Source organism: Lutra lutra, chromosome 9 (assembly GCF_902655055.1).
Source record: "Lutra lutra chromosome 9, mLutLut1.2, whole genome shotgun sequence".
NCBI classification, from domain to species: domain Eukaryota; kingdom Metazoa; phylum Chordata; class Mammalia; order Carnivora; family Mustelidae; genus Lutra; species Lutra lutra.
Window position 1 is genome coordinate 55,097,058 of NC_062286.1, and position 27,206 is coordinate 55,124,263.

The following is a 27,206-nucleotide window of genomic DNA, read 5'->3' on the forward strand; positions in this document are numbered from 1 at the left end:
GATTTTGGCTCGGGTCATGATCTTGGGGTTGTGAGATTGAGCCTGACGTTTGGTTCCACACTGGGCGCGGAGCCTGCTTGAGACTTTCTCTCCTCTCCCTCTGCCCCTCCCTCCTCTTAAAAATTTAAAAAAAAAAGCTACCATGAGCTATCACATTATTGCTAAGAACATATTCTGATTAAATGCTTTTTTCTTTCTGAAAAACTAGTGTCACCTTTTGCATTATCTTTTTATAGCAGGTTTATTAAAATACATAATCTCCATACCATAAAATCTACCCTTTGAAAGTATACAAGTCAGTGGGTTTTGGTATATTTACAGAGTTGTGCAACCATCCCCACTAATTCTAGGACATTTTTAACAATCATAAAAAGACCCTCTACCCACTAGCAGTCACCCTCTATCCCTGCCTCCTCTAGCCCCTGGCAACCACTAATCTATTTTCTATGGATTTGCCTATTTTGGATAATTCATATAAATTTGTTTGTATAATATGTGGCCTTTTGTGGCTGGCTTCTTTCATTTAGCACAACCTATTCAAGGTTTATCCATGTTATAGCATGTATCAATCCTTCACTTCTTTTTTATTAACAAAAATGTTCCATTGTAGAGATATGCCACACTTTGTTCATCATTCATCAACTGATAGGCATTTAGGTGTTTCCACTTTTTGACCATTATATCAATTTTATTTTTATTTATTTATTTAAGTAGGCTCCATGCCCAGCATGGAGCCCAACACAGAGCTCGAACTCACAACACTGAGACCAAGATCTGAGCTGAGATCAAGAGTCAGATGCTTAACTGACTGAGGCACCCAGGTGCCCCTACTTTTTGACTATTATAAATAATGCCTCTATGGACATTGTGTACAAGTTTTTGTGTGAACACATTTTCAATTATTTTGGGATATACCTGTGAGTGCATTTCAAAAACCTTTAAGGATTAAGTCAGTGCAGGGATGAAAATAAGTTCAAAGATTTTTTGTCAAGCCCCCAAGAGTAAAGGGACATTAGAAGGGACAAATCAGTTCCCAAATAAAAGAGGGAAAGTCAGAATAGTAGGTAATAATAGTCTAAAGAAATACTTATCTTGTCCCGGACAGTTTAAGTTAATTTTAACATTACATAATTAACTTCAAAAGACATTCAAAAACAATAAGAAAACAAATATAAATCTGCCTTGCTCTTTTAAGATATAAATTTTTAGGTTCTATTAGAATAGAAAATATTACTGTTAGAATGTTTTAATGTCAAGACGGAACATGGAGAGTTAAAATAACCGTGTAAGACTTTAGTCTGAAAAGTCTGAAAAAATAGTCTGAGTCTATACCCTGTCAAGTCATTTGGATTTTTTTACTTTTAAATTCAGACATAGAGTAAATTATAGATGTGGGACACAAAATAACATTCCCTGCAGGGTGAGCATTTCTATAGTCTAGCTGAATATATTTTCAGTATCCATTTGATACTCATTTCCCCAAGTTTCAAAGAACAAAAGTAGTAAATGAAATTGTAAAGCTCATATCCAGGGTACTAGAAAAGTCATAGCCATTATATGATGGCTGTCACTTTCTAAAGCCTGGTTCTGCTTGAAAAATTACTTCAATAATAAAAGAGGCATGCTCTCCTACCCATGATGTCATTGACCTGGTTCTGCTTGCCTAGTGTTCAATAAAGATAGAATCTTTGGAAAAAAGAAACAAGGCCAAAGTTTTGTGCAACCTATGGCGTTTACTTTTTATTCCCAACACACAAAGTACATGAAAAATATCAATTATTTCTCTTTAACTCTTTGTCTGCTTCCTATTTCCAGATGCTTTAAATAGGAGAGAAAAAGTAAGGCAACAAAACAAATTCCATCTACTGCATCAAAGGCTGGCATATCAATGTTTCATCTGCAAAGAGTCAATAGCAAAGTCACAACTATAAAAAGAAGAAAAACCAATTATCATGTAAGTGCCTCATTAGTACCTGAATTTTTTCCATAAAGAATAAATGTGAGCCATATATTATTGCAGAAAAAAGTTACTTTCTCCTTTTCATGAATTTTTTTGCTTCTTTCAAAAGTTCTTCCACATCCTCCTCCTTCTCTTGGTCTTCCTGTCCTGGTTCCCAGTCAGAATCTTCATCTGTCGGCTCATATTCTTCTTCCTCATCATCGAGAAAGCTGTCATTGAGGTCATACTCATTGGGTTGCCCAACATTATCACTGTCTTCATCTGCTACGCTTCTCACTGGAAAAAAAAAAAATGGCAGACAACATATTAACCACCACTCAAACCTGGGAGCAGAGATAGCCAGCTGTAAAATGTCTTTCTCTAATGAGAAGAATTACTTTTACTTAAAACAGCACTAACCACCACAAGTTTCTAGAAAGGGGGCTTAAATTACTTTGTTAGAATTCTAACTTTCCCTACCGTGAGGCTCCTGAAACTAACATGTCCTGTGAGAATCACAACCACAGTTCCTTAATAATACCATAATCATATTCATCCTACCCTACCCTCGGGGTGGTAGAATATACTCTTGCTCCGGTTACTTATTGTCCCTCCCTGTGATATGATTATATTTAATCAGCCCCAATGACATCACACTTGATCAAAGGAAAGTGGGTGGAAATAGTTTGTGCCACTTCCAAGGGGAAGCTGTAAGTGCCTTTCTGGGGTTCTGCAGCTCTTGTTTTCCCTCTGCCACCATCTCCCTCATGTCCCAGCTCAGGGCTGATCCTTCAGCCTGGATTCCAGGATGAGAACACACATTGGACAAGGCCACAGCTAACATGCAGCCATAACATGAAGGAGAAAAACACCTACTTACTGTCGCGAGGCACTGAACTCTGGGGACAGTCTGTGATCACAGGAAAGCTGGCACAATCTGATTAACACACCACGTTTGTGATCAAATGAGAAAACATGAGTCTATATACTTCAGAAAGTATGGTCTAATAGATCTTAGTTTGTTTCAGGGACTGTGACTACTGAAAATATCAGGATTGCTATGATAAAGCCATTCTGCTTTGGAAGTTATCTCTTATAAATATGTGACATCTCAGTAACACCCGTCTCCTTTCAGATTCAGAAATTACCCTAGCAGATTCACAAGAAAAACACATAATGCTGAAACAACTTCAGGTTCTCCTCCTGCTTTATTTGATTATTCCTTCTCAAGCCTTTGCTGGCTCTTGCTTGTCTTCCCAACCTCTAAATTTTGGAGTGTTTGAGTTCCTGGCTGGGACCCTCACTTCACACACTCTAGTAACACACTCCAGTCTTATATCCTATATTCCCAAATGTATATCTCAAGCCTTGACTACCACCTGAATTCCACTCTCCTTCATCTCACTGTCTATGGATTCTTTCCACTTGCATAAGGAACAGGCATCTTGAAACATCATATTCCCTGAACATAGCTCTTGAGGTGCTTCACCCAAATCTAGTCATTTTCTTATCAGTCTTGAGTCTGTGACTTCTCCAACCTTCCAAGAAACCTTGGAGTCATCCTTGAATATCCTCCACTGAAAACCCAATATCCAATATGTCAAGAGAATCCTATTGACTCTGCCATCAAAAACTGTCTGCCACTTCTCACCCTATCTACTCCATTGTCTGGTTTCCATACCATCATCATCTTTTCTCAGTCAATTCTAATGTTCACCTAATGGGTTTTTTTGCTTCAACTCTTATCTATTCTCTACAGAGAAGCTAGATAGCTTCCAATAGCTTCCTACCTCACTCTGAATTAAATCTGAAGTTCTGACTTGCAGGTGCTGGCCTCTAAGAGCCTACACAACTAGCTTTTCTGAACTCATCTGCCACTCCTTCCTTACTCTCTTTGTTTCAATTCTACACTTTTTCTACCACACCTTGAATAGGACAAGCAGGATCATCTCCAGCGCTTTTGGAGTCACCATTTCCCTTGCCTGGCAAAGTCTTCCCTTAGATGATCACCTGTCTTGCTCTATCCTTCAAGCCTTTGCTCTCATGTCAAACTATCAGAGTCCTTTCACCATCCTACCTGAGATGGCACCTGTCCACCCCCCCAACACACCCTTGCTATTCTGTCCTCTTACATACTTTTTCTTCTCAGCAGTTTCACTATATGACATCACATAGTTGTTTACCTGCACACTGTCCACCTTTGTAAAATTCTACAAGGGCAAGGCTTTGTCTCTACTGTATCCTCAGCTCCTACAACAATGCCTAACACACAGAAGAAACTTAATATAAATATTTGTTAAATATATGACTGGATGAGCAAATGAACAATCTGCAAATCAACTGCTGAATACCTTTAGTTTTACAGAAAACCTTCTTAATATAACCTACACTAGCCTGTCAATATAATGAGTTACATTAAAGACTTTTATCTAAATCCTGCTAATTGGAGGGGCTTTAAGCTTCAATGAACCTTGGAAATCTTCAGCAGTTTACTGGGAAGGCTCAGCTCATTCCTTGAGCAACAAGGTCATGTTATTTATTTTCTCAAAAAATTATTTATATCTATCAAGTCTTCATTTATATAAACATCGCATAATATGATTCTTTTATTTTTTATTTATATTTTTAAGATTTTATTTGTTTATATGACACAGGGAGCTTGCAGGACAGAGAGCACAACGAGAGGGAGCCCCAGGCAGAGGCAAAGGGAGAAGCAGGCTCCCTGCTGAGCAAGGAGCTGATGTGGGGCTCCATCCCAGGACTCTGGAATCATGACCTGAGCCAAAGGCAGACACTTTACTGACTGAGCCACCCAGGCGCCCCACATATGATTCTTTTAAATAGCATCTAAAAAATCTAAAAAAAACCTATCCATAATAAAACTCCATGCAGCTGGTAGCAAATTTCATCCACTCTACTTCACATGATTGGGTATTTTGTGCTTTAAGTAAAAGCACCTGAAGAGCCAACTCATGACAAAGGCAAAGTCAGCTCTCTGTCCTGTGTTAGCAGGGCCATGCCATGTGGACACTTCTTAACAGGGTATTAAATGCTGACATGTGATTATCTTTCTGGAATCAATTACAATGGATCCTCTTTAGCAAACTCAGTTAGTGGCCTTAAGTATTGTACAATGTAAATGCCATCTAGATGGGAGTTTACCTTTTTTTTGGCTGAAGGTGTTTTTAGAAAAATAACAGTTTCTGCCTTTCAGTGTAACTGGGCTACGCAGACAGTGAGACTTGACTTTCTTGGAAAATGCTTTGAATAAGCATACTTGGTGATCTGAATTATTACACGATTTCCTGAATCATAGGAATAAACTCAGGAAGCAGGGTTCTGAACTAAATATGGCTAACACCTAACCTAGGAATAAAATGCCTGTCCTTAGCACACAATTAAGCTTTTATGCCAAAAGGGATATGAAGAACATTGAAAGCAAGGGGAAAAAAAACAAAAACCCAAAAACCCATGCATGTATTTTCCAACTGGGCACGCCGAAACATACAGTATGGTAGCTGGGTATCTGGATTTGAAGTGATAAAACTAGAAAAGTTCACATAAACCTTGCTAGTAGCACTTTTTGGCTAGATAAAAACTTCAAAGAAAGCTCATACAAGGAAGTTGGCTGGTAAGAGAACCAGGCAACACTCGAGGAATCCCATCACAGACCATCCCAAGCCAAGACTTCAGTATTGTACAGATACTGTAAATTGGTGAAAAGCTTATTAAAGTGCAAAAATAATAACAGAAGACATAGCAGGAGCTGTTTAACTTTTTTACTCAATAACAAAACATAATTTTTATAGTTATTTTTTGTAGATTTCCACAGAATTAATAAAATTGCATTTAAAAAAATAAATGCCTACACATAACATTTTCCTATATAATAGCTAGATTTGAAATATAATTTTCTTTTTTTTTTTTTTTAAGAGGGATTGAGAGTGTGCAGGGGTGGGAGGGAGGGCTGGAGGGAGAGAGAGAGAATCTTAAGCACGCTTAATGCCCAGCACGGAGCCAAGGAGAAGCCTGAAATCATGATCTGAGCCGAAATCAAGAGTCTGGTACTTAACCAACTAAGCCGTCCAGGTGCCCCTGAAATATAATTCTTAAGTGTGTCTAAGAAATCAGAACTGCACTTGTTTCTTCCAAATCAAGGTAAGCTCAGATGAAATAATTTTTTTTTTTCTATCTTCACCTAGAAGTTTCTTGCTGTTAGTTACTGCTATTTTTATGTGACTGTCCATCCCCCCTCATCCAACAAAAAGTCTCTAAAAAGCAGCCGTGGTTTAAGAGAAAAGATAGACTGGGGAGTAGAAACCCAAAGATCTATGTCATAAACAAGCCCATAAACAATGCACAAGTCACTTAACTTAATGGCTTAATGGAATTTATGTTTTTTATCTATGAGTTGAAGGATGTTGATTAAATTACTTCAAAAATCTTTTCTGACTCCCAAGTTATAATTTTAAGCCCAAAGTAGGAATCATCATTTTCTCTACAAATCACTGAAGTCATATGAAACACAGGGATGACAGCCTGACTGCATGAAGCAGTGCAGGAGAAACAGGTGGTCACTTATTTTGAAGAACTGATGGGTAACGCTGCACTTCCATGATGGAAAAGAACCACCTTTAGAAAAGTAACAAGACTCCTTTAACATCTTTAAAGCAACAACGGATTAACTATCTGATATTAGGCTGTGGTCATTTCTTAATTTCTGCTCATGTAGAAGAATGTGTCACATCAGAATGACAATTCCTAAATTTGTGTCTAAACTTTTCTTTACAGTTTAAAATTTCGCCGTCAGTTCTTACTCTAAGAACATCAGTCTGAAGAGCTAGTGAAGAGCACACTGTGTCAAGTGCATACTGGAAGAAATGCTGGTTTTTACAGAGAGAAAAGATCGTTCCAAATTGCTGATTTTTCCAAATAGATTTCTGGTGTTAGGATCTAAGACTGTCATCTTAGATGACATCTAAGGGATGCCTCATAACAGATTTATAGCTTACCATCAATAATTCTTCAGATTTTATTGTCCTTTCTTTACCAGTAAATCTGAGGACTAATTAGGATATTAATTCTCATTAAGTAAAAACAAATTTTAGCTCAATATTCTAAAGATGAAAACCTACTACATACTACAAGAATAAACACTTTTTCAAATACTTCATTTTACTACTAAAGACTCATCTTTCTCATGTACCAAGCTACTAGTTGGGTATTCATATTTTAGCCTTGGAAAAGCAGCTTGTATATTCCAGTCTACTTTATTATACATTAAGTTTATTTCTCTTTTTAAATTCCACTGCACTAGCCTTTTTTGTATCCCCAAATCTCTCTGCTTTCCCTACACTAAGCATTAGTTTATGGAATCTCATTTAAGTTCCATTAATTTCCATAATAGCTTTCTAGAACTTTTGGGTTCTACTTCTGGAAGGAAAGTATATATAAGCAAATGTGTGCATACCATTGCAGAACTAGAGATAAATTAAAATAGCTATCAGTAGAACATTTTAAGTTTTCAACCATGGGTGGTACCAATAGCCTAGAATAATGCATATCACATAATAACAAAAGCCAGAATGATTCCAATAATCAAATAATAAAATGCTGATAATAATTTTTTTAATACTGTCAACAGGTAAGGTAGCTAAGAAAGTATAAAATAAAATTTTCCTGGCACTGATTGCTCTTGCATTCGGTATTTTGTGCCAAAACCAGAGTACTCTAAGAAGAAGTGTGGAAAGTTAGTGAAATTTTAAATCAATTAGATATATAAGAAACTTAATAGATGACGGCAGTCAAACCTACAAAAAAAAAACCTACATAAATTGTTACATGTGTGGAAGAACTCTGTAGACAGAAATGTTTTAGGAGTGCTACAATCAGAAGTTAAATATTAAGAGTTTAATGCAGTTATTTTAACATTGGTACCATCTTAAATTTTATTGTCTCATTGCGTAGTTATGATACCCCACCTCAAATTCAACATGTTTAAATTAAAGCAACAGCTACCTGGCTCTTCCTCCTGATCTCTATGATATGTAAATGTCATCCCTAGTCTCCTGATAAATTGTATTATAATTCTGAGTCATCATTATTTCCTTTATGTCACCCCAGCCCCAAACCAATGAGTTGGCAAATCTGATATTTCTTTCAAAATCTTACTTGAATCCAATTCTATCTTTCCATTCTCGTGGTGGCCAACCAAGCTCTGGCCCTTTATTCAACTGCTTAACATCCAGAAATCTTCCCCCACTCTAACTCTGTTCATTGTCACCAACTTGATTTGGACAAAATACTGCCTTCCCATTCCAAGCCAATGCACCTGTATCTTTGGTATAGTTTTCAAGGGCTTCTGTAATCTGATACAATACAACCTTTTAGTATCATCCACAGTTAACTACAGACACTCTCCATGTTAGCCGAACTGATCCACTTGCTAACCCCACACACCACTTACCATCTTCCTCCTTGGTGTCTTTCACTGATCTATTCCTCACTTTGTCTGGGATATCCTCTATCTACCAACCACAAAGCTAAGAAACACAGGCGATTCAAATCCAAGCACCTTAAAGACCAACTTAGCCTAGATTCCCACATCATGGTCTACCCTGATAAGCCCCAGCAGAAAGTACTTCTTCCCTTTCCTCAGAGATTTTAGACCGTCTTTGCCACAAGCACATATAGAGCCAGAGCTGGTTCTCACGGATCTCTGTTAACTCTGCTTGTTTGGAAGACATAATAAATGAATCAATAAGTATATAATGAATCTATATAAATGAGATTAAGATCTTGGGTGATGTTAAACTTTAAGGATTCAGGAGATGATAAAAACTAGGATGTTAGAATTCACTGTTAGATAACTCTAAATTAAGAAATATAATTATACTCCAATATTTAAGATTGGAAATACTCCAGACACCTTAAATTAAAAGTTTTAGAGTAGGAAGAGTGTTTCGACAATTTGGCCTTGAAAGTAGATTAAAAATATAAAATTAAATTTTGGAATGCCTGGGTGGCTCAGGAGGTTAAGCATCTGCCATGGGCTCAGGTCACGATCCCGGGGTCCTGGGATCGAGGCCCACATTGGGCTCCCCGCTCAGTGAGGGATCTGCTTCTCCCACTCTCTCTGCCTCTCCTCTCCAGCTTGTGTTCTCTCTCTGTTTCTATCTCTCTCACTGACAAATAAAATCTTTTTTAAAAAAATTAAATGTTGCTTAAAAATACCTACACTTTTATAAAAACTGGCTTTCTAATGAGATGAAAATCTTTTCTTAAAGAAAGCTAGTTGCTGTAAAAATATGTTCTTCCTTCAGAAGATTCCCTAATGATAATTCAAAGAGGCTTTTCAAAGAAAGCTCAGATTAAACTATTGTACCTGGTGTGCATTGATAGTTTTTAGGAAATTGGTTCTTATTTTTATAAAGATACAGATGTGTCAAATGCATTTTCATGGGACAGTGTTAAATCTTGCTAATAAAATATGCTTTAATCAACATACATTACATGACTGCTGGTAAGAAAGTTTATTTAACCCCCAGAAATGCTACATCATTGGTACAGCCCCAGTAAAAATATGTGTAACACGTAATGTGTAACCTCTATAACCTATGAGCTCGGATAAAATGAGTTGTGTTTGAAGTACTAAAGTACGAAAATGTGTTTCAGTGACAAATTTCAAATGGAATTCTTTCATGGTGAAATTCTTTACTTCTGTCACTTGGTTACAAAGGGGCTGTGTTTATGCACACACATGTGCATGTGGTCATAGCCTGCAGAATATGCATTTTCTTCTCTCATTCTGTGGGTAGAAATATTGTGTGCCAAACTGGCCTCTGCATTATATGAACAATACAAAGAAGCCAGAATTTGTTAAAGTTAAAAAATATTCGAGTTTGGAACGGGGGAAAGAGAAGGTAGGATGGATGCCTGCACCTAAGACTGAAGGACATTTGATGGATGCTTCCCTGGTATCTGTCCTCCCTGCCTCTCTTTCCCCCCAAAACTTTAGTTTCTATCAGGGATCCCTGTGGTTCTGAAGAAATTCACCTATCCTAATTCCAGGGGTGGTTCAAATTCATCAGTGGTCCTAGTGATTCATTCAAGAGTAACAATATGATCTAAATCAGTAAAAAAAGTAAATTTCATGATTCTTCCTAGGAATAGTGAGAACTGAAGTTGTTCATCCACTCTCTCTCCTGAGATGTAAACATGGGTGCTGAATAAGGATGCGTCTAGTCCCTTTGTGGTGGGGAGGAGCCGGTCTTAGGATGACAATGACCCCTTTAAAGACAGATTGATGAAAGGAAATTGGGTCATTGGTGACATTATTGACATTACTAATGAGCCAAAGCAGTAAATGTCTAAATCCATCCACACTTATTGTATTTTTTCACTTAAAGAAATCAGTAAGTTCTCATTATCACTGAGGATAGTTTGAGATTTTGTTTTCAGATAATGGCCAACAAAAGAATTCTAAAAGATACAATGATAAATATATATTGTTGTGCAATGATTGTAGAAAACATCTGGTATATAAAAAATTTACCACTTTAAAAAAATTTTATTTATTTATTTGAGAGAGAGAGAATGAGAGAGACAGAGAGAGAGAGAGAGAGAGCATAGGAAGTGGAGGGCTAGAGGGAGAAGAAGACTCCCCGCTGAGCAGGGACCCAGATGTGGGACTAGATGCCAGGACTCCAGGATCATGACCTGAGCTGAAAGCAGTTACCTAACCACCTGAGCCACCCAGGCGCCCCTACCACTTTTTTTAAATCTAAGAAAAACCATTAAAATCAGCAAATTCATAGAAGCAGACATTAAACAAAAATTCACATAACTGGAAGTTGTACCTAGGTTTAACAAGAGAATCATTTGAAGATTTCATCTTGTTACCTGAGGTAAAATTACTTACCTGGGACTCCACTATGTCTGTATTCTATCTTGTGCTGGGGATTCTTCCTAAAAAAGGAGGAGAAACCAAAAATAAGATCTAGTTTTCCAATCACTAAAAATTAGTAGGAATATTTAATTAAACTAGAACAAAAACGACAACAACAAAATAAACCAGAACACTCACTAACCTACAAATAAAATTAGGACCCAATAAGCTTCTTACTGAAAAGCATTTGCTTTTTTCGTTGTTAACTACAGTCACCATGCTATACAAAACTTTTTTTTTTTTTAAGCATTTATTTATTTGAGAGAGAGAGCACAAGCCGGGGGAGAGGCAGAGGGAGTGGAAGAAGCAGAGTCTCCCCCTGGCAGGGAGCTCGACATGGGGCTTGATCTCAGGACCCTGGGATAATGACCTGAGCCGAAGGTAGACACTTAACTGACTGAGCCACCCAGGTACCCAAAGCATTTGCTTTTTAATTACAACACTAAGTGCTTATTACATGCCAGGTATATTTCTAGATGCAAAGATATCCTGATGAACCAGACAAAAGTTTTCTCCCTCGTGACTTACTGGAGAAAAATAATATGAGATGAAGAACAAGATGTCATATTCCCCAAATATAACATATTATATTTCTAAAATGTCAATGCCATGTATCACATATATAAAAATACAATGCATAATCATGTATAAAACAGAGAACACAAAATATCAAATATGTGTGTATATGTGTTTGTAATCTCTGAAAGGATACTTTTATGGTCTTCTTGAATCCAAAGACAAAAGCATCTAAGTCATGTCTCTAAAGATCCCCAATTGTTAGGAGAAAACAGAAAAGGCAATTTGCATTGAGAAATGTATACGACATACTCCAAAGTCAAACAGAAACTACTGTTTGGGTATCTATTTTTGATTATATGTACCTATGATCCTTCTATTATTTTATTAGTTAAATGAATGTTGGGATACGCTATATATATAAGACATTCTCCAGATAATAAAAAAATGCCCAGGCAGCAAAAATCCAAATCAGTAGCTGGTCGATCATGACCCACTTGATGGGTACTTCACTTAGGGGAGTCACACAGGAGAGCTGGGGTACACTGACAATAGATAGGCATGTGCTAAGGTACACAGCTCATACAAAGCTGTTGTGAGGATTCATGAAGAATACAGAGCAAGTCCTTAGTCTCAGGGCATGATAGGTTGTAAGTAATGAATGTTAACCATTGACATATCCATCACTGGTTCAATAAATAGTCATGGGGCACTAATTACATGTCAGGCTCTGTCAGGTGTCAGGGACGTTTCTTATTGCTAATATCTCTTCTTTCTTGGGTTTCTTGGGATCACTTTTCATCTGTGAGCATTAACACACTATAAGATTGCAACCACACAGTTAATTAGGGTCATAACTCAACAGTTTTGAAAAGTGGAAAAAAGATTCTAGAAAAGATTGTGTATTTGGGATAATTAACCCAAATCTGACCTTTTAATGGAAAAGACACTTCAAAGTTGAGAGAACGAAACTGGACAACTTCAACGTGGCCAAGAGAGCTGCACATGAACAAAGCTGCAGGGATGATCTGTGGGAAGACTGAACACACCAGCACAGCTCACTGACTTGTTGAATGCAGTCTATGAAAATGCAATTAATGCTGGACATCAGAGGAGGAGGAGCAGAAACATCAGGGAGAGGGACATTAATACCAATAACCTGGAAAAAGATTGTTGGTCATTTGGGAGAATTTTTGGTAACCTTTTACAAAATCTTTTTGTGTGAGTGTGATAAAATTAAATACACTGGAAGGTTTTTGTTTTGAAAAAAATGGCAAACCTACTGAAAAGTAGCAAGATTAGTACACTGAAATTTCGTAAACCTCTGTTGAGATTCTTCAAGTGTTAATAATCCATATAGATGTCCAATTGTTATTATTATTACTATTTATAGTCTTCTGAGATTTAAAACTGTTTTCTTCATTTTAATACATATATTTTTCAGGTCCCAAGCAGTCCCAACTTTTCCCACTTTGCTCTTAATAATTAAGAAGAAATTTATTGAACAGTTAAATATAGTCTTAACTGTTTGCTACTACAGCCTCTTTCAAAAGCTGCTTTTTAGAAAGTCTCCAGTAAGTGAATGTCTGTCTTTAGAAATAAGTACAGAAATAGTACAGAGGACCTGAACAGAATTTTTCCAAAGAAGACCTATAAATGGCCACCAGACACATGAAAAGATGCTCACCATCACCAATCAAGGAACTGCAAATCAAATCCACAATGAGATGTCACCTTACACCTGTCAGAATGGCTAAAATCAAGAATACAACAAATAACAAGTGTTGGTGAAGATTTGAAGAAAAAAACTCATGTGCACTACTGGTAGAAATGTGAATTGGTGTAGCTACTGCAGAAAACAGCATGGAGGTTCCTCAAAAATTAAAAACAGAAATACCATATGATATCTACCCAAAGAAAGAAACACTAATTTGAAAGAATATATGCACCCCTATGTTTACTGTAGCATTTTTTTTTTAAAGATTTTATTTATTTATTTGACAGAGAGAGATCACAAGTAGACAGAGAGGCAGGCAGAGAGAGAGAGAGAGGGAAGCAGGCTCCCTGCTGAGCAGAGAGCCCGTTGCGGGACTCAATCCCAGGACCCTGAGATCATGACCTGAGCCGAAGGCAGCGGCTTAACCCACTGAGCCACCCAGGCGCCCCAACTGTAGCGTTATTTATAATTGCCAAGATATGGAAGGAACCGAAGGGTCTATCGATAGAAAAATTGATAAGGAAGATGTGTGGTGTGTGTGCGTGTGTAATATCATAGACCCTTTAAAAAAGGATGAGATCATGCCATTTGCAACAACATGGATAGCCCTAGAGGATATTATGCTAAATGAAATAAGTCAGACTGAGAAAGACAAATACCATATGATTTCACTCATACGTGGAATCCAAAAAAACCCCAAGTGAATAAACAAACAAACAAACAAAAACAGAATCAGACCTATAAATGCAGAGAAACTGATGGTTGCCAGAAGGGCGGAGGTGGGAGGATGGGGAAAATGGGTGAAGGAGAGTGGGAGAAAGAGGCTTCCAGTTATGGAATGAGTAAGTCACAGGAATAAAAGGCACAACATAAGGAATATAGTCAAAGATACTGTAATAGCTTGTATGGTGACAGATGGTAGCTACCCCTGGGGTCAGCAGAGCATAATATATAAACTTGTTGCACTGTGTTGTACACCTGAAACTCATGTAACATGTGTGTCAACTACACTCAAATTAAAAAAAAAAGATACAGAAATGGAACCAAAGAGTTTACAGAGACTCAAGTACAGTTTATGCACCAAATACCAGTTAAAAGACTGCTGATAACAGCTGTCACCACCACAGAGACTGAAAGTGAGAATTACTGTTTTTAAAGGCAAACAGGCTGGGGGCCTGGGTACTGATTCAACCTTCCGGTTGCGGAAGATAGTTCCTGCTTCTCCATTATCTTGAAACACAGCCACAGTGGCCCTCGCAAACCCCGCCTATATAATATCATCTCACATACTGCCTAGGAGAAGGCAAACCACTTCAGAAAAAAAGATGAGGAACAAAGTTTTACATTTGTATATTCCCAAACAGAAGAGCAGAAAAGTGTATTTTGAAATTTTGTACCCAGAAAAGAAAAAGATTTGCAGCTCCATGGACAGATTTTCATCTGCCTTAGAAGGGGGGAATGTTTCTTAGAGGCTCTGATAATAGTTTCCATCTTTTCCTAGAAGAACTTGCTATTTTCATTACAAGACAAGTGTAGCGGCACCTGGGCGGCCCAGTTGGTTAAGCGTCTGCCTTTGGCTTAGGTCATGATCCCAGGGTTCTGGGATCAAGCCCCACATCAGGCTCCCTGATTGCAGAGGAGTCTGCTTCTCCCTCTACCTACTGCTCCCCCTGCTTGTGCTCTCTGTCAAATGAATTAAAAAAAAAAAAAAAAAAAAAAAAAAAAGACAAGTGTAAGACCGTTAAGGAAACCAGAAGAAACGAGTCGATTTGATACTTTTCCACATTTAGAGGCCAAACTTCCAATTTCAAACAAAAGGATTATTATCAGTACAGTTTTTGCTTAAAAACGAAGAAAAAATATCTTCTGTGACAAGTCCAAAAGTTTTCTCTTTAGATCTTTAGGATGTATTTCCAAGTATATTTTCTTCGTTGATGATAAGTATAACTCTCAGCATGGACTTTAATAGGAAAATGAGCCAAAAAGAAAAGAGAATATGTCACATGCAAAAGCACATACTCAAAATAAAAATACGTTTTAGACACGTCTTGTTTATGTAGAAATTTAAGTGTTAAAAAAAATCAGTATTCTGAATGTTAAATTCTTAAATTATGCCCTTCTTCAAGGTGTCCTGTAATCCCAGTCCCAACCTTTATTTGCAGTTCCAAGCTTTCATTTCTACTCCAGGAGAGTATTTTTGATCCTTTGCCATCAGTAGGTACTTGCTCACAGCGTTTTTGCCAAGAACATTCTTCCTACTATACACTGCCCAAGTTCAAATCATACCTCCTTTAGGAAAGGAATTCTGATAATCACTGGGACACAGCTCTAGAATACATGGCCCATATCTACTATTGGGTGCTCACTACATAATTTTTTTTTTTTTAGAAGATTTTAATTTATTTATTTGACAGAGAAAGACACAGTGAAAGAGGGAACAGAAGTAGGGGTATTGGGAGAGGTAGAAGCAGGCTTCCCACTGAGCAGAGAACCTGATGCAGGGCTCAATCCCAGGACCCTGGGATCATGACCTGAGCCAAAGGCAGACGCTTAACAACTGAGCCACCCAGGTGCCCCTCACTAGGTAACTTCTTACAGTGTCATCTAAATTTTCAACACAAGTGTGTATGTATGTGTGTGTGTGTGTGTGTGTGTTCTCTATCATCTATCAAATGAGCCACTAGAAGCCACGGAGTTTTTCTTGCATCTTTTAATATCTTTTATAGCACCATTCACAAGGCAGTATTCATCTGTAGTTTTAACAAATTTACCTACCAGAATGTAGATTCTTTTAAGGTAAAAGGTTTTTTTTAGTTAAACTTTTACATGTTTCCAAATTGGTGAAATATTTTATATTTTCCTATTTAATAAGAAAACAAGAAACTTGTTTTTGCTAACTTTACTACTGTTTCTTAAAATAAGTGTTGAAAGGAACTTGACAGAGTATTATCAATATTGTACTGTCAATATTGTCAGTACATACCGAAGTTTAAAATTCTCACTGGTTGGAGCACAAAAAGTAGTTTCTAGTAATTTCGAGACTGGTAATAAGTGTTTTTGAGTTCATGTTAACACTTAACATTTTTATAGTAATCCTAATCCACGAATCCTAATGTTTTCAGAACCCTATCCTTTGAAAGGTGGTTTTTTTACCGGAAATTTGCCAGAGAATGCCTATTCTCATTAGGTTGGAAAGAACGTCAATGTGCTGAAACTCCTTTATATTCACACTTACAAAGTTAATAATCCAAGTACTCACTGAATCTTTTTATGAAAACCTAAGACTAAAACATGTTAGAATTTCCTGCCATTAACAATTCATATTACTTCCCCAGGAAACAATGAAAATGTAACAATCATATAAAGCAGACTCCACTGCAATCAGGTTCCTGAGATACTAACTGGTCAGCATCACCAGACACTTAGCTCTAGTCAATCAATCATGCATGGAACACAGGAACACACAGTCCTTCACAAATGCTTAAGAGATAGATGCCACCGTGTTCTGGATCTGTCCTCATTTGGCTGGTTGAACTTTGGACCACTGGCATTGCTATGGAAGGGGTTTAGGTTTCAGGATCAGAAGGGCTGATTATGAATTCAAACTATACCTTTTACTGGTTGTGGGTTGTGTGATTCATGGAAAGTCCCATAAACCAAGTCACCATTTACTCATCTGTAAAGCAGGGATAATACTGCTTAGCTCACACAGGGTTGTTCCCAGGGTTAAATGAACTAACAGGTATAAACACTTATAGGCTATTTAAGTATATTCCATGTGTCAGCTATTTTTATAGAAACAGAAATTAATTTTACTTTAAGACAGCCAACAATGTGTGAAAACTCTGTGTGCCAGTAAAAGTAACTGCCAATTAAAAAGTGCATATGGGGGGCACCTGGGTGGCTCAGTGGGTTAAGCCGCTGCCTTCGGCTCAGGTCATGATCTCAGGGTCCTGGGATCGAGCCCCGCATCGGGCTCTCTGCTCAGCAGGGAGCCTGCTTCCTCCTCTCTCTCTACCTGCCTCTCTGCCTGCTTGTGAGCTCTCTCTGTCAAATAAATAAATAAAATTTAAAAAAAAAAAAGTGCATATGGAATGAAAAAAATTAAAAAATTCGAAAGTCTATTAAATAACAAAATATGGGGGGAAAAGTATTGCCAATTAATACTAAATAGCTGAATTTTGTTTTTAATAATACATATTATTATGATAGAATATTTTCCTCATCATGCTTCACATATTCATGGAGTCTTTTTTTTTTTTTTTTTTTTAAGATTTTTCTATTTGTCAGAGAGAGTGTGTACGTAAAAGAGAGAGCACACGTGCAAGCTGGGGGAGAGGGAGGCAGAGGGAGAAGCAGACTCCCAGCTGAGCAGGGAGCCTGATGTGGGCCTTGATCCCAAGATCTTGGGATCATGACCCCAGTCCATGGCAAATGCTTAATAGACTGAGCCACCCAGGCATCCCTATAGAAAATTTTCAAACACTCACCTGTGCATATTTCATTTTCAAAAATCAGTCATTTCATAACAAGGCAGAATGTCTTTTTCATATAGCTCTGGGTTAAGGCTGACAGTTTTGTGCAGCTCTGTGAGGGCACATGAGCATTTGAGATAACTTTCAAAGATAATGCCAAATTCCATCCAGGACTTTTTCCTAATAATGAATGGAAATACTCAGAGTTCATTCATAAAAGATTTACATCCATCGCAAATGGCATTTTCTGTAACTTAGCAGACCTCAAAATCCTTTCTGAGTTTTTTTTTTTATTATTCTTAATTATTAATGGCAATATTTGGTTTCTGAACATAAAACTATACACCCATAACCATACCAGGGTTTCAGGAGCTGTTATATTTTAAAATATACATTTTCCAAAAAAATTCTGATTTTAATGATATTGGTATTGGAATAAATACATATCTGAAGAAAGAACACTCCAGGAAAAGGAAATGGAAAATGTCTGTAAATTCGCTAAGTCCCTGAGGTAGGAAACAAGCTAGGGTATTTGGGAAAACACACAGATTTGTAAAGCTCAAAGAGAATGAATGAGAAACAGTACAGTATGTAGTCAGAGAAGGACTTGTAAGCTACAGTAAAGAGTTTTGTGGGAAAATACTGGGAGATTTTGATTAAGAAAGCATGATACAATTTAATTTTAGAGAATTATTCTGGTTGCTTATGGAAAATGAACCACAGGAGGGCAAGAGGAGAAACTAGGGTAACAGTTAAGAAGCTACGGCAGCACTTCAGAGGTAAGACGTGGTGGTTATGACTAACAAGGTAAGAGGCGGGGAAGAGAGAAGTGCTCAGCGCCTAATATATTTTCAAGGACGAAATGGCAAGAACCGCTGATGGACTGAAAATGGGACATGAAGAAAAGAGAAAAATCAAGGCTGTTCTAGGTTTGGAGCCTAAACACTGTGGAAATGGTGAAGTCATTTATACAGGTGGAGAGCACTTGGGAAAGAGTTGTTTTCATGATAAAAATCCAGAGTTCTGTTTCAGATGTACTAAGTTTGAACTACCTATTTTACAACCAAGTGTATGAGTCTGGAACCATTTAATTGAATCAGATTCCCTCAGGAGTAAGAACAAATAGAGAAGGACCTCATTCAGGGAACCGAGCCCTATTGCTTCGTGATAATTACAGGTGGGGAAAAAGAAGAGGAGTTGGAGAGAAGGCTAAGGAAGAATGGGCTAGGAATATGACCGGTCTGGCTTTATGGAAATGAATAAATCGCTCTCTGCTCTGGGCATTGCCATTACCGAGTATAGGACCCTGGAACACAAATGATCCAACCTCTGCGTTTCCCATATTTTCATGAGGAATTGAAGCCCAGGAAAATCAAATGACAAGCAAAGTCATGCTATAGAGTTGGTACAACTATCTAGAACCCAGGTCTACTGACAATGTCTCTGACCGTAAAGCCCTACCTTAAGATTAACTAGGCAATGGTAACAAGAACGGACTCATACTTTTTATTTTTGTTTACTTCCAAAGATTTTGTAACTTAATACCAAAACTTAAACCCACAATTTAAAATGAGCCTGAAGTACTATTTTACATCAGCTCCTATAAATAGTGACTACTGGCTTGCTGGATGCTCAGTATTTGCTCAGTAAGTGATCATACTATATTTTTGTTTTCATTCCAAAATAATTTATCTTGCATTTTTGAAAGTCAGTATCTATTTTAAAATCTAAAGCAAAAAGCATGAATCCTATGTTATCAAATATCTAAGTCTCAAAATTTAGAGGAAAAAGAAGAGTTAGTTAATATGGTCTTTATTAAATAATAAAAGAGTAAACCAGCATAAGATAATGGAAAGTAGCCAATCTGTTAAATGAACATCATTTACTATCCATGCCAAAAGAACTCTGGAAATTCTTATATACATGCAATTAACACTAAACATAACAAAAAAATAAAATTTCTCATTATGAAAATAGATGCATATTCAAATAAAGAAGTAAGAAAAACAAAACCACAAAACACATTCCAGTACATTTTTTCAAGGCTACATAGACATAGTTGATGTTGTCACTACTATTTCTAAATGTAGTTTAAAAAAAATTATAGCCAAGTCTTATGTAAAACTGCACAGCTGAGCCTGTGTGTGTAGTCTAAGATACTTTCTTCAAAGATGACATTCTTACATGTGATTAAAGAACTGCAAGCATGGCAGGCAATGATAGGTTACTTCCTCTATATGCAGATCCTATAAAAATGGATTAAGATTCTAACAACTTTGATTATTTGTAACCATAAATAAAATGACTAGGACACTTGGGTGGCTCAGTCGGTTAAGTGGCTGCCTTAGGCTCTCGTCATGACCCCACATCCTGGGACTGAGCCCCACATCAGGCTCCTTGCTCAGCGGGGAGCCTGCTTCACCCTCTGCCTGCCACTTCCCCTGCTTCTGCTCTCTCTATTGCTCTCTCTCTCTGATAAATGAATGAATGAATGACTGAATGAATAAATCTTTAAAAAAAAGACTGATGGCCTCACATGATTGATTCTGGGAATCTCAACTACCAGACAACTAGTTTCCCTATTAAAACCTGGGTGGCTCAGTTTGTTAAGCTGCTGCCTTTGGGTCCTGGGATCAAGCCCCGCATGGGGCTCTCTGCTCAGCAGGGAGCCTACTTCCCCCTCTCTCTGCCTGCCTCTCTGCCTACTTGTGATCTCTGTCAAATAAATAAATAAAATCTTTTTTTTTTAAAAAACCTACTTATTTTGCCTCAAATAAAATAATACGGATTTATGTTAAACACACATTCCTAATTTTTATGAAGCAGCTCCCCAAAATCAGTATCCTCTGAAGTGTACATCTGCACATATGATCAATTAAGATAATATTGCAATACTTTGGAATACTTTTCAAAAATAAAAGAGGAGAGGCGCCTGGATGGCTCAATCGACTGAGCAACTGACTCTCGGTTTTGGCTCAGGTTATGATCTCACGGTCCTGAGACTGAGCCCCATGTCAGGCTCCAACCTGGATGTGGAGGCTCCTTGAGATTCTCTCTCTCCTTCTCCCCCACCCTGCTCATGAGCACATGCATGTGCACTCTCTCTCTCTAAATAAAAAATACGAATAAATAAGGAAATAGCAAAAAAATTTAGATCATAGCTATAAACTTGGATCAACAAATAACAAAAGAAAATGAATTTTCTTACTATCAAATACACTTTTAAAAAATCAGTTATGCTTGTCGCACAACACTGTGTTCCTTCAACTATAGAGATCACGTTGCAGATTCATGACAGTGAGAGCACTTACAGCTGATAACTAATACACTGCCTTACGCCATCCCTCTTAGAAGGTATTACAATTATAAAAAAATAAAAAGTAGGTCATTGGCTTCCAAAAAACATCAAGACACCAACATTTTCCTTTGCATAATACATACCTGCCTTAAGTGTTTAAATCTGAGGCAATGTTATGAGTTTGACTTCACATTTTTACACTAAACTGGTTGCAGATGGATTCCATTCATTTTAGCATATATATATATATTCTAAAGTTAGTGCCTAATTTAACAAACAAGAACAGGAGTAATACACTGCATAAAATCCTATTACACACCAGAGGAAGCGAATGAGTCAGAGGCAAGCACAGCAATCACTGGGTTATATTAGACATAAGTATCTAATATTCTATTTCCGACAAGTATTAAGCTAATCAAATGCATTAAACTGAGCACCTCTTCTGACAGACTATAGAGTACAGCACAAAAAGAATAAATCAGATTTACTAATGGGCAAAGTACTTAAAATGACAACATTAACTAGTTCTTTCATATTACCATTTTTTCAGGTTGATTTAATTTTGTGAGGTTTAAAGAAGTATAATGTCAGAAAATTTTAGTAATACTTATAGTCTAGAAAAGAATAAAATTTAATAATTAAATATCTTTTTAAAACATCAACCTCTTATATGGGCTTTAGGAATCTTTATTTTTACTGTAGTATGCATTTAATATGTGATTCATATCTGTTTTTCTGTTTTACTCATGGGAATGAATGGCTGAAAATGAAATATATCCATATATGTGTACCTTGGTGTTTTCATATTTGCTCTATCATGATAAAAACTTTGACCATAGACAGCAATGCTTGGAAATACACTATCACAAAAATGTAGGTAGCTGACATAGTATAAAACTAAGATTATTTAGTGTATTGTACACAGATGCGATCACCTATATATTTCAAAAAGAGAAACTGAGTTGCACACATTCAAGGGATTAGAAGGTAAAACCAGAAAACAAAAAACAAAAAACCAACTCAGTGTTTCACTTGAGAGACTGTTTTTACTTGAGAATAATAATACTTACCCTGTTTTGTGAAGGCAAATTTTCAAAGATAAAAAGCAAACAAAAATGTTTCAGCAATAAACTTCATCTCCCTTCCAAATGTGTCAACAACCATCATGGAAAACAAGCTTATCACAGCTCTACTTTCAGAATATATATATTTTTTTACTTTTGTAAATATAGTAATTTCTGGCTTATTTTTGTGGGTTATTTTATGATTTCTGAGACTTTAGTATTTTTCTTCTGTGGCTATAGGAAAAATCTACCATGCATTTACATAAAACCTTATTTTTAAACAAACCAGATTAGAACATTTTATCATTCTGATACAGTAGGCTTATATGCTAGCACTGTAGCAATAAAAAATCAAGTCCCAAGATTGAGTTGCTCCTGCCTGGGGTGCCATGTTAGCAAACCAACACTTAGATAACTTTCATGTCCCTAGAAATGCTCTCTTTGACAAAAATCATAATATATCCAGTCTGCCGATCCCCAAATGCCATACCAACTCTGGGTTGTATACTTATTTCCTTGTTTTTTCTCACCTCAAATAAGGTTGAATCTGTGGCCCCAGCTAATCAGATATTTTCTATTTTTCTCTTCCTTGTTCTTTATTCTTTATCCTCTAAAAGTTTCCCACCTTCCAACCTATTTTGCATCCTGGGATGGAGCCCAATGTGGGCTCCCGGCTCAAAGGGGTCTGCTTCTGCCCCTCCCACTGCTTGCACAGTGTGTACATTCATGTTGCTCTCTCCCCCTCTCTCAAATAAATAAAATCTTTTTTAAAAAATGATATATTCTTGCAAATCAAGATTGTTAAATAGTAAATTGCTAAAACTAAAGTAATGTTATATTATGATCAATGACATATCTACTAGAGCATGTTTTTTGCCTAAATAATAATAATAATGATGTGTCAAGAAAGGGTATATAAATATATATCATGCTTCCATAACTAGGGTTTCTTCTACCGTCTTGATGATCTGAAAAATTCGTAATTTCTTCAAAGTAACTTATCTAGAGTTGCTTTTTTTTTTAAACTCCAAAATATTACTTTGCCAATTGAATAAAAAACAAACACTGTAATACTTTAGAAAGCCATGATCGGGGCACCTGGGTGGCTCAGTAAGTTAAGCATCTGCCTTTGGCTCTGGTCATGATCTCCAAGTCCTGGAATCAAACCCCGCATTGGGCTCCCTACTCAGTGGGGAGTCTGCTTCTCCCTCTCCCTCTGCCCCTCCTCTGTGCTTGTGCTCTCTCTCTCAAACGTTGATAACTAATACACTTCCTTACGCCATCCCTCTTAGAAGGTATTACAATTATAAAAAAATAAAAAGTATAAACTAAATATATATAAAATATAAAGATAAAATGTTAAAAAAATAAAGAAAGGAAAGAAGCCAATCAGCCAGCCAGTCATAAGTAACAATGGTGGAGTCAGGCCCTGCCACAGAGAAATGCTGGAATGGAGCAAGGAAGAGATTTGGTTTTCATCTCACTGGCTTTAGAGTCTTTGGCAACTCATTAAACTTTCTTATTCTCATTCCTTTATTCCTTTAGTAGTCAGAGTAAGCAATCATATCTATCATTCTCCAAGAGTCTCTCTGAACTGTAATTAAAATTAACAAGGGAAAAAAAAACCCTTCAGATTTTATCTCCAAGTTGAACCAACACACCAAGCAGCTAAAGAGATGAAAAAAAAAAAAATACACTCTATGTATATATAAATATATTTAGATCTAGATCTAAAAGTTTCTATTAGCATATGCAGGTCACTGGATTTGGAGTAATTTCTCTTGCCTACTCACAGTTCTGACCTCTCATAAAGAGACTGATGACATGGAGGCAGCATTTTTTTACATTATTTTGACAGTATTTCACATTTGATGATTCTTAGGAAGGTTTTATATTTTACATTCATTCTTCTCAAGAATAGGCACATTTGGATTTTGCTTCTAGGAAGGGCACAGGACATCATGGCAGGTTAATATCTTAACAACCAGGGAAAAAAACCTGATAAACTGTCAAAACTATTTTTATGACAGAACTGTGGAAGCAATGAGAATTTGGGGTTATCTAAAATTCCGGAGAGAAAAAGCCCTTCCTAGGTTAGCTGACAATCACTGGTATTTTCTTCCCTAGAGGTCTTTGCCAGTTCTTGGTGTGGACTGAAGAATAAGATTTGAGTCACCTGGAGGAACTCTAGTTGAAGAAAGAGAAACTTGTAGAGCTTTTCATGGGCTCATGGGGTTGTCAGGACAATTTGAAAACTAAAAGAACCCCAAACACGAGGCTGATTCTTCCTAAGAAATACCTGCTGAGTTCCTGGGAAGTATAAGAGGTTTAACGTCTGTGTCTGGAACTTCAAATTGGTAGAATGAAATCTCTAATTCATGCTGTTATTTCAGAGATGAAGCCCCACTAGGGAGAAAGGATCTGCAACAAACACATAACTAGTCTCCTCTCAAGAAATGTGCCACATTTTAGGATGCATGGGTGGTAGCCTAATTGGCTAAACTCAGAATACCCGAAGGGAAGTTTCAGAGCTAAGAAGACAGAGACCTGCTTTTCTGTTAAAAGTCTAGACAAGCCATGCCAAAGGAATATAGAAAAACCAAAGGCATATTGAGTTTTATTAAAATAACAACGTAGGTATTACTTATAATCCAAAACTCTGACTGGACAGAGATGACTAGCCCTATCTGCCAAACAGAGTAGGGGGGATGTTCACTGATGGAAAATAACAGGCATAAAACGCAATTTCGGAAATTATGAACTCTGTGGGTAGGTTTATCAGCAGCCTAGACACCTGAGAAGAGAAAATTACTAAACTCTAAGACAAGCAACAGCAAATATCCAATCTGAGACACAGAGGTTAAAAAAAAAGAAAAGTAATGGAAAGAATGAAACAATGTATAAGAGACAAATGGGACACAGTCAAAAGACTTAACATGGTTAACTGGAGTAGAAGAATGAGGGAAGACATAGAATGAGGCAGAACAATATCTGAGAGATGAGATAATAGCTAAGCAATGTCTTCAAACTAACAAAGACAAACAACATGCAAAAAAGCTCAGTGAACCCTAAACAAGATATATGTTAAAAAAAAAAAAAATCATACCTAAACACATGTTAGTTAAACAGTTGAAAGTAAAAGCAATGAGGGGGATCTGGCTGGTTCACTTGGTAAAACATGAGACTCTTAATCTTGGGTCATGAGTTTGAGCCCCACGTTAAGGGTAGAGTTTACTTTAAAAAAAAAAAAAAAAGGTCATGATAAAAATCTTAAAAATGGCCAGAGGAAAGGCAGGTTAATTTCAAGGCAACAATAAGACAAACAAGTAACTTTTAACAGAAACTACAGATGCATGAGTCAATGTAACATCTTTAAAGTGACGGACAAAAAACCAAAGGTGCCAAGCTAAAATTCTACACCCAGTGAAAAGAGCCATCAATCAATTGATCAATTAGGACATATTCAGATACACAAAAGCTGAAAGAATCCTTTTCCCATAAGATTTTCACTAAAGAAATACTAAAAGAACTTCCTAAGCCTAAGAAAATGATTCCAGATAAATTCTTCGGTGCATGATACAGACATGCTATGAAAGGAAAGAGAAGAAGGTACTCTTCTTTTAGGATCAAATTTCATGTGTTGGGAAGAATGGCAGAGTGGCAGAAGTTGACGAAAGCAGAGATAACATCCTGAATTGATTTATGTCACACTAAGGAGCCTGGATAGAGTGTATGACGGGGTAGCACTGACAGTTTTTCAATGATCTGATTTGCATTTTAGAAAGTTAGAAATGAGGAACAATTTCAGGCATTTACAAGGCTAATAACTTGAACAATTTATAATTATCTAAAAGAAATATTATAGTCCTACCTATTAACAAAATGAAAACCTACTATTTATGGAAGTGTAAAGGCTTGAAGTGAGAAGTTGCCTGCCATTTCTTCTGAATATACCACAGAGACTAAGGAGAAAAGGAGTACAACCTAACATTTTAGGTGTACATACCTGTAACAAGATGCTCCATAGGGACATTCAGGCCGGTCATCAGCCTCATCTTGACACATGACTTGGACACCTCCATAATCACTATCACCAGGGTGACTGAAGTGTTGAAAGTGAACAGGATTCTTCCTATGAGGGTGGCAAATATACTGTCAGAAAAAACCATTAATAGGATACACGAGAGTTCTAGATATACTACAAAAAATAATTAATAGGATATAGCAGGAAACCAACTAATGCACATCTAATTATTCCAGACATTGAACCAATGTGCTACATTGTTAAAAATAAAACGCATGACATCTGGTCGGCACAGAACCCTCATGGTAGCAAAATAAAAGCATCATGATGATTCAAAAGCACAATTAGAAAAATATAAAGGGAAAGCACAAGTATAGTAAGACACCTTAAACACAACTTACAATTCTTTTGAGAGTTATATTATATACTACAACTATTTATGAGGCCATCTTTCTAATATCTAAATAAGACATTAAATAAGCAGGCATTTAGGTATGGGTGGTTCAGTTCTCAAGTCTGGATTCCCTAGTTCATGTCCTTGCATTAATCAGCATGTCTACATATGAAACAATTCCCCCACTGTATCTTGAAAGCTTCTAGCAAGATTTACAGCACTGAATCCTGAGAAAGTGTAAACAAGCAGAAACATGATAAAGCTCCTTACCCTTAGCTCAGTGTGCTTTACTAGGCTTTTAATACACATATACTACATAGCCACCTCCTATGGAAATAATGGAATTCCGGGCTACCTGTAATTTCATTTTACCTGTAGCAGTTTGCCCCATACATGCAGGATGTCCTCTTGATTTTGTTTTCTTCAGAACCTTGTGCAACTGAGTCAGTTGCCTTTGCATGCAAAGTTTCAGGATTGGAGAGTTCAGAGCTGGACTCAGAAGGAGATCCTTGAGACTCCTCTTGGTAGGACTTGTCCTGGGCATTCACGTGACCCTCAGAAGAGCTCATCACCTCGCCTTCTTTACTTTGTGTTTCTTTCACAATACTTTTATGTTCAGGAACCTTACCAAGTTCCTCTATTGGGATTTCATTTCTCTGTGTACTAGCCTTCATATCATTCACCTCTGTATTACTTAACGTGATTGTAGAACATGACCTTGGCATTGCCTACAAAGACCAATCAGAAAAAAGATATTAGAAATAAATGAAAAATGTTTTAAAAGAAATATGTAAGCTTAAGCAAAAAGGCATGAAACTGTAAGATTCATTCA

The 27,206-nt window shown here is 36.9% G+C and overlaps 1 protein-coding gene across 2 annotated transcripts in view; it reads right to left on the reverse strand.

Annotated features, from left to right (window-relative positions):
- Nucleotides 1-1,713: 1,713 nt before the first annotated feature.
- Nucleotides 1,714-27,206, reverse strand: part of APLF (aprataxin and PNKP like factor) — an 84,603-nt gene continuing 59,110 nt past the window's right edge. For both annotated transcript variants that reach the window (XM_047746069.1, XM_047746068.1), the window contains 4 exons: nucleotides 26,747-27,102; nucleotides 25,963-26,088; nucleotides 10,860-10,906; nucleotides 1,714-2,236 (listed from right to left, as the gene is read on the reverse strand). In XM_047746069.1, coding sequence (XP_047602025.1) covers nucleotides 2,028-2,236; nucleotides 10,860-10,906; nucleotides 25,963-26,088; nucleotides 26,747-27,102 — 738 coding nt within the window. In that variant the 3' untranslated portion in view covers nucleotides 1,714-2,027. The remainder of the gene's footprint in view (nucleotides 2,237-10,859; nucleotides 10,907-25,962; nucleotides 26,089-26,746; nucleotides 27,103-27,206) is intronic.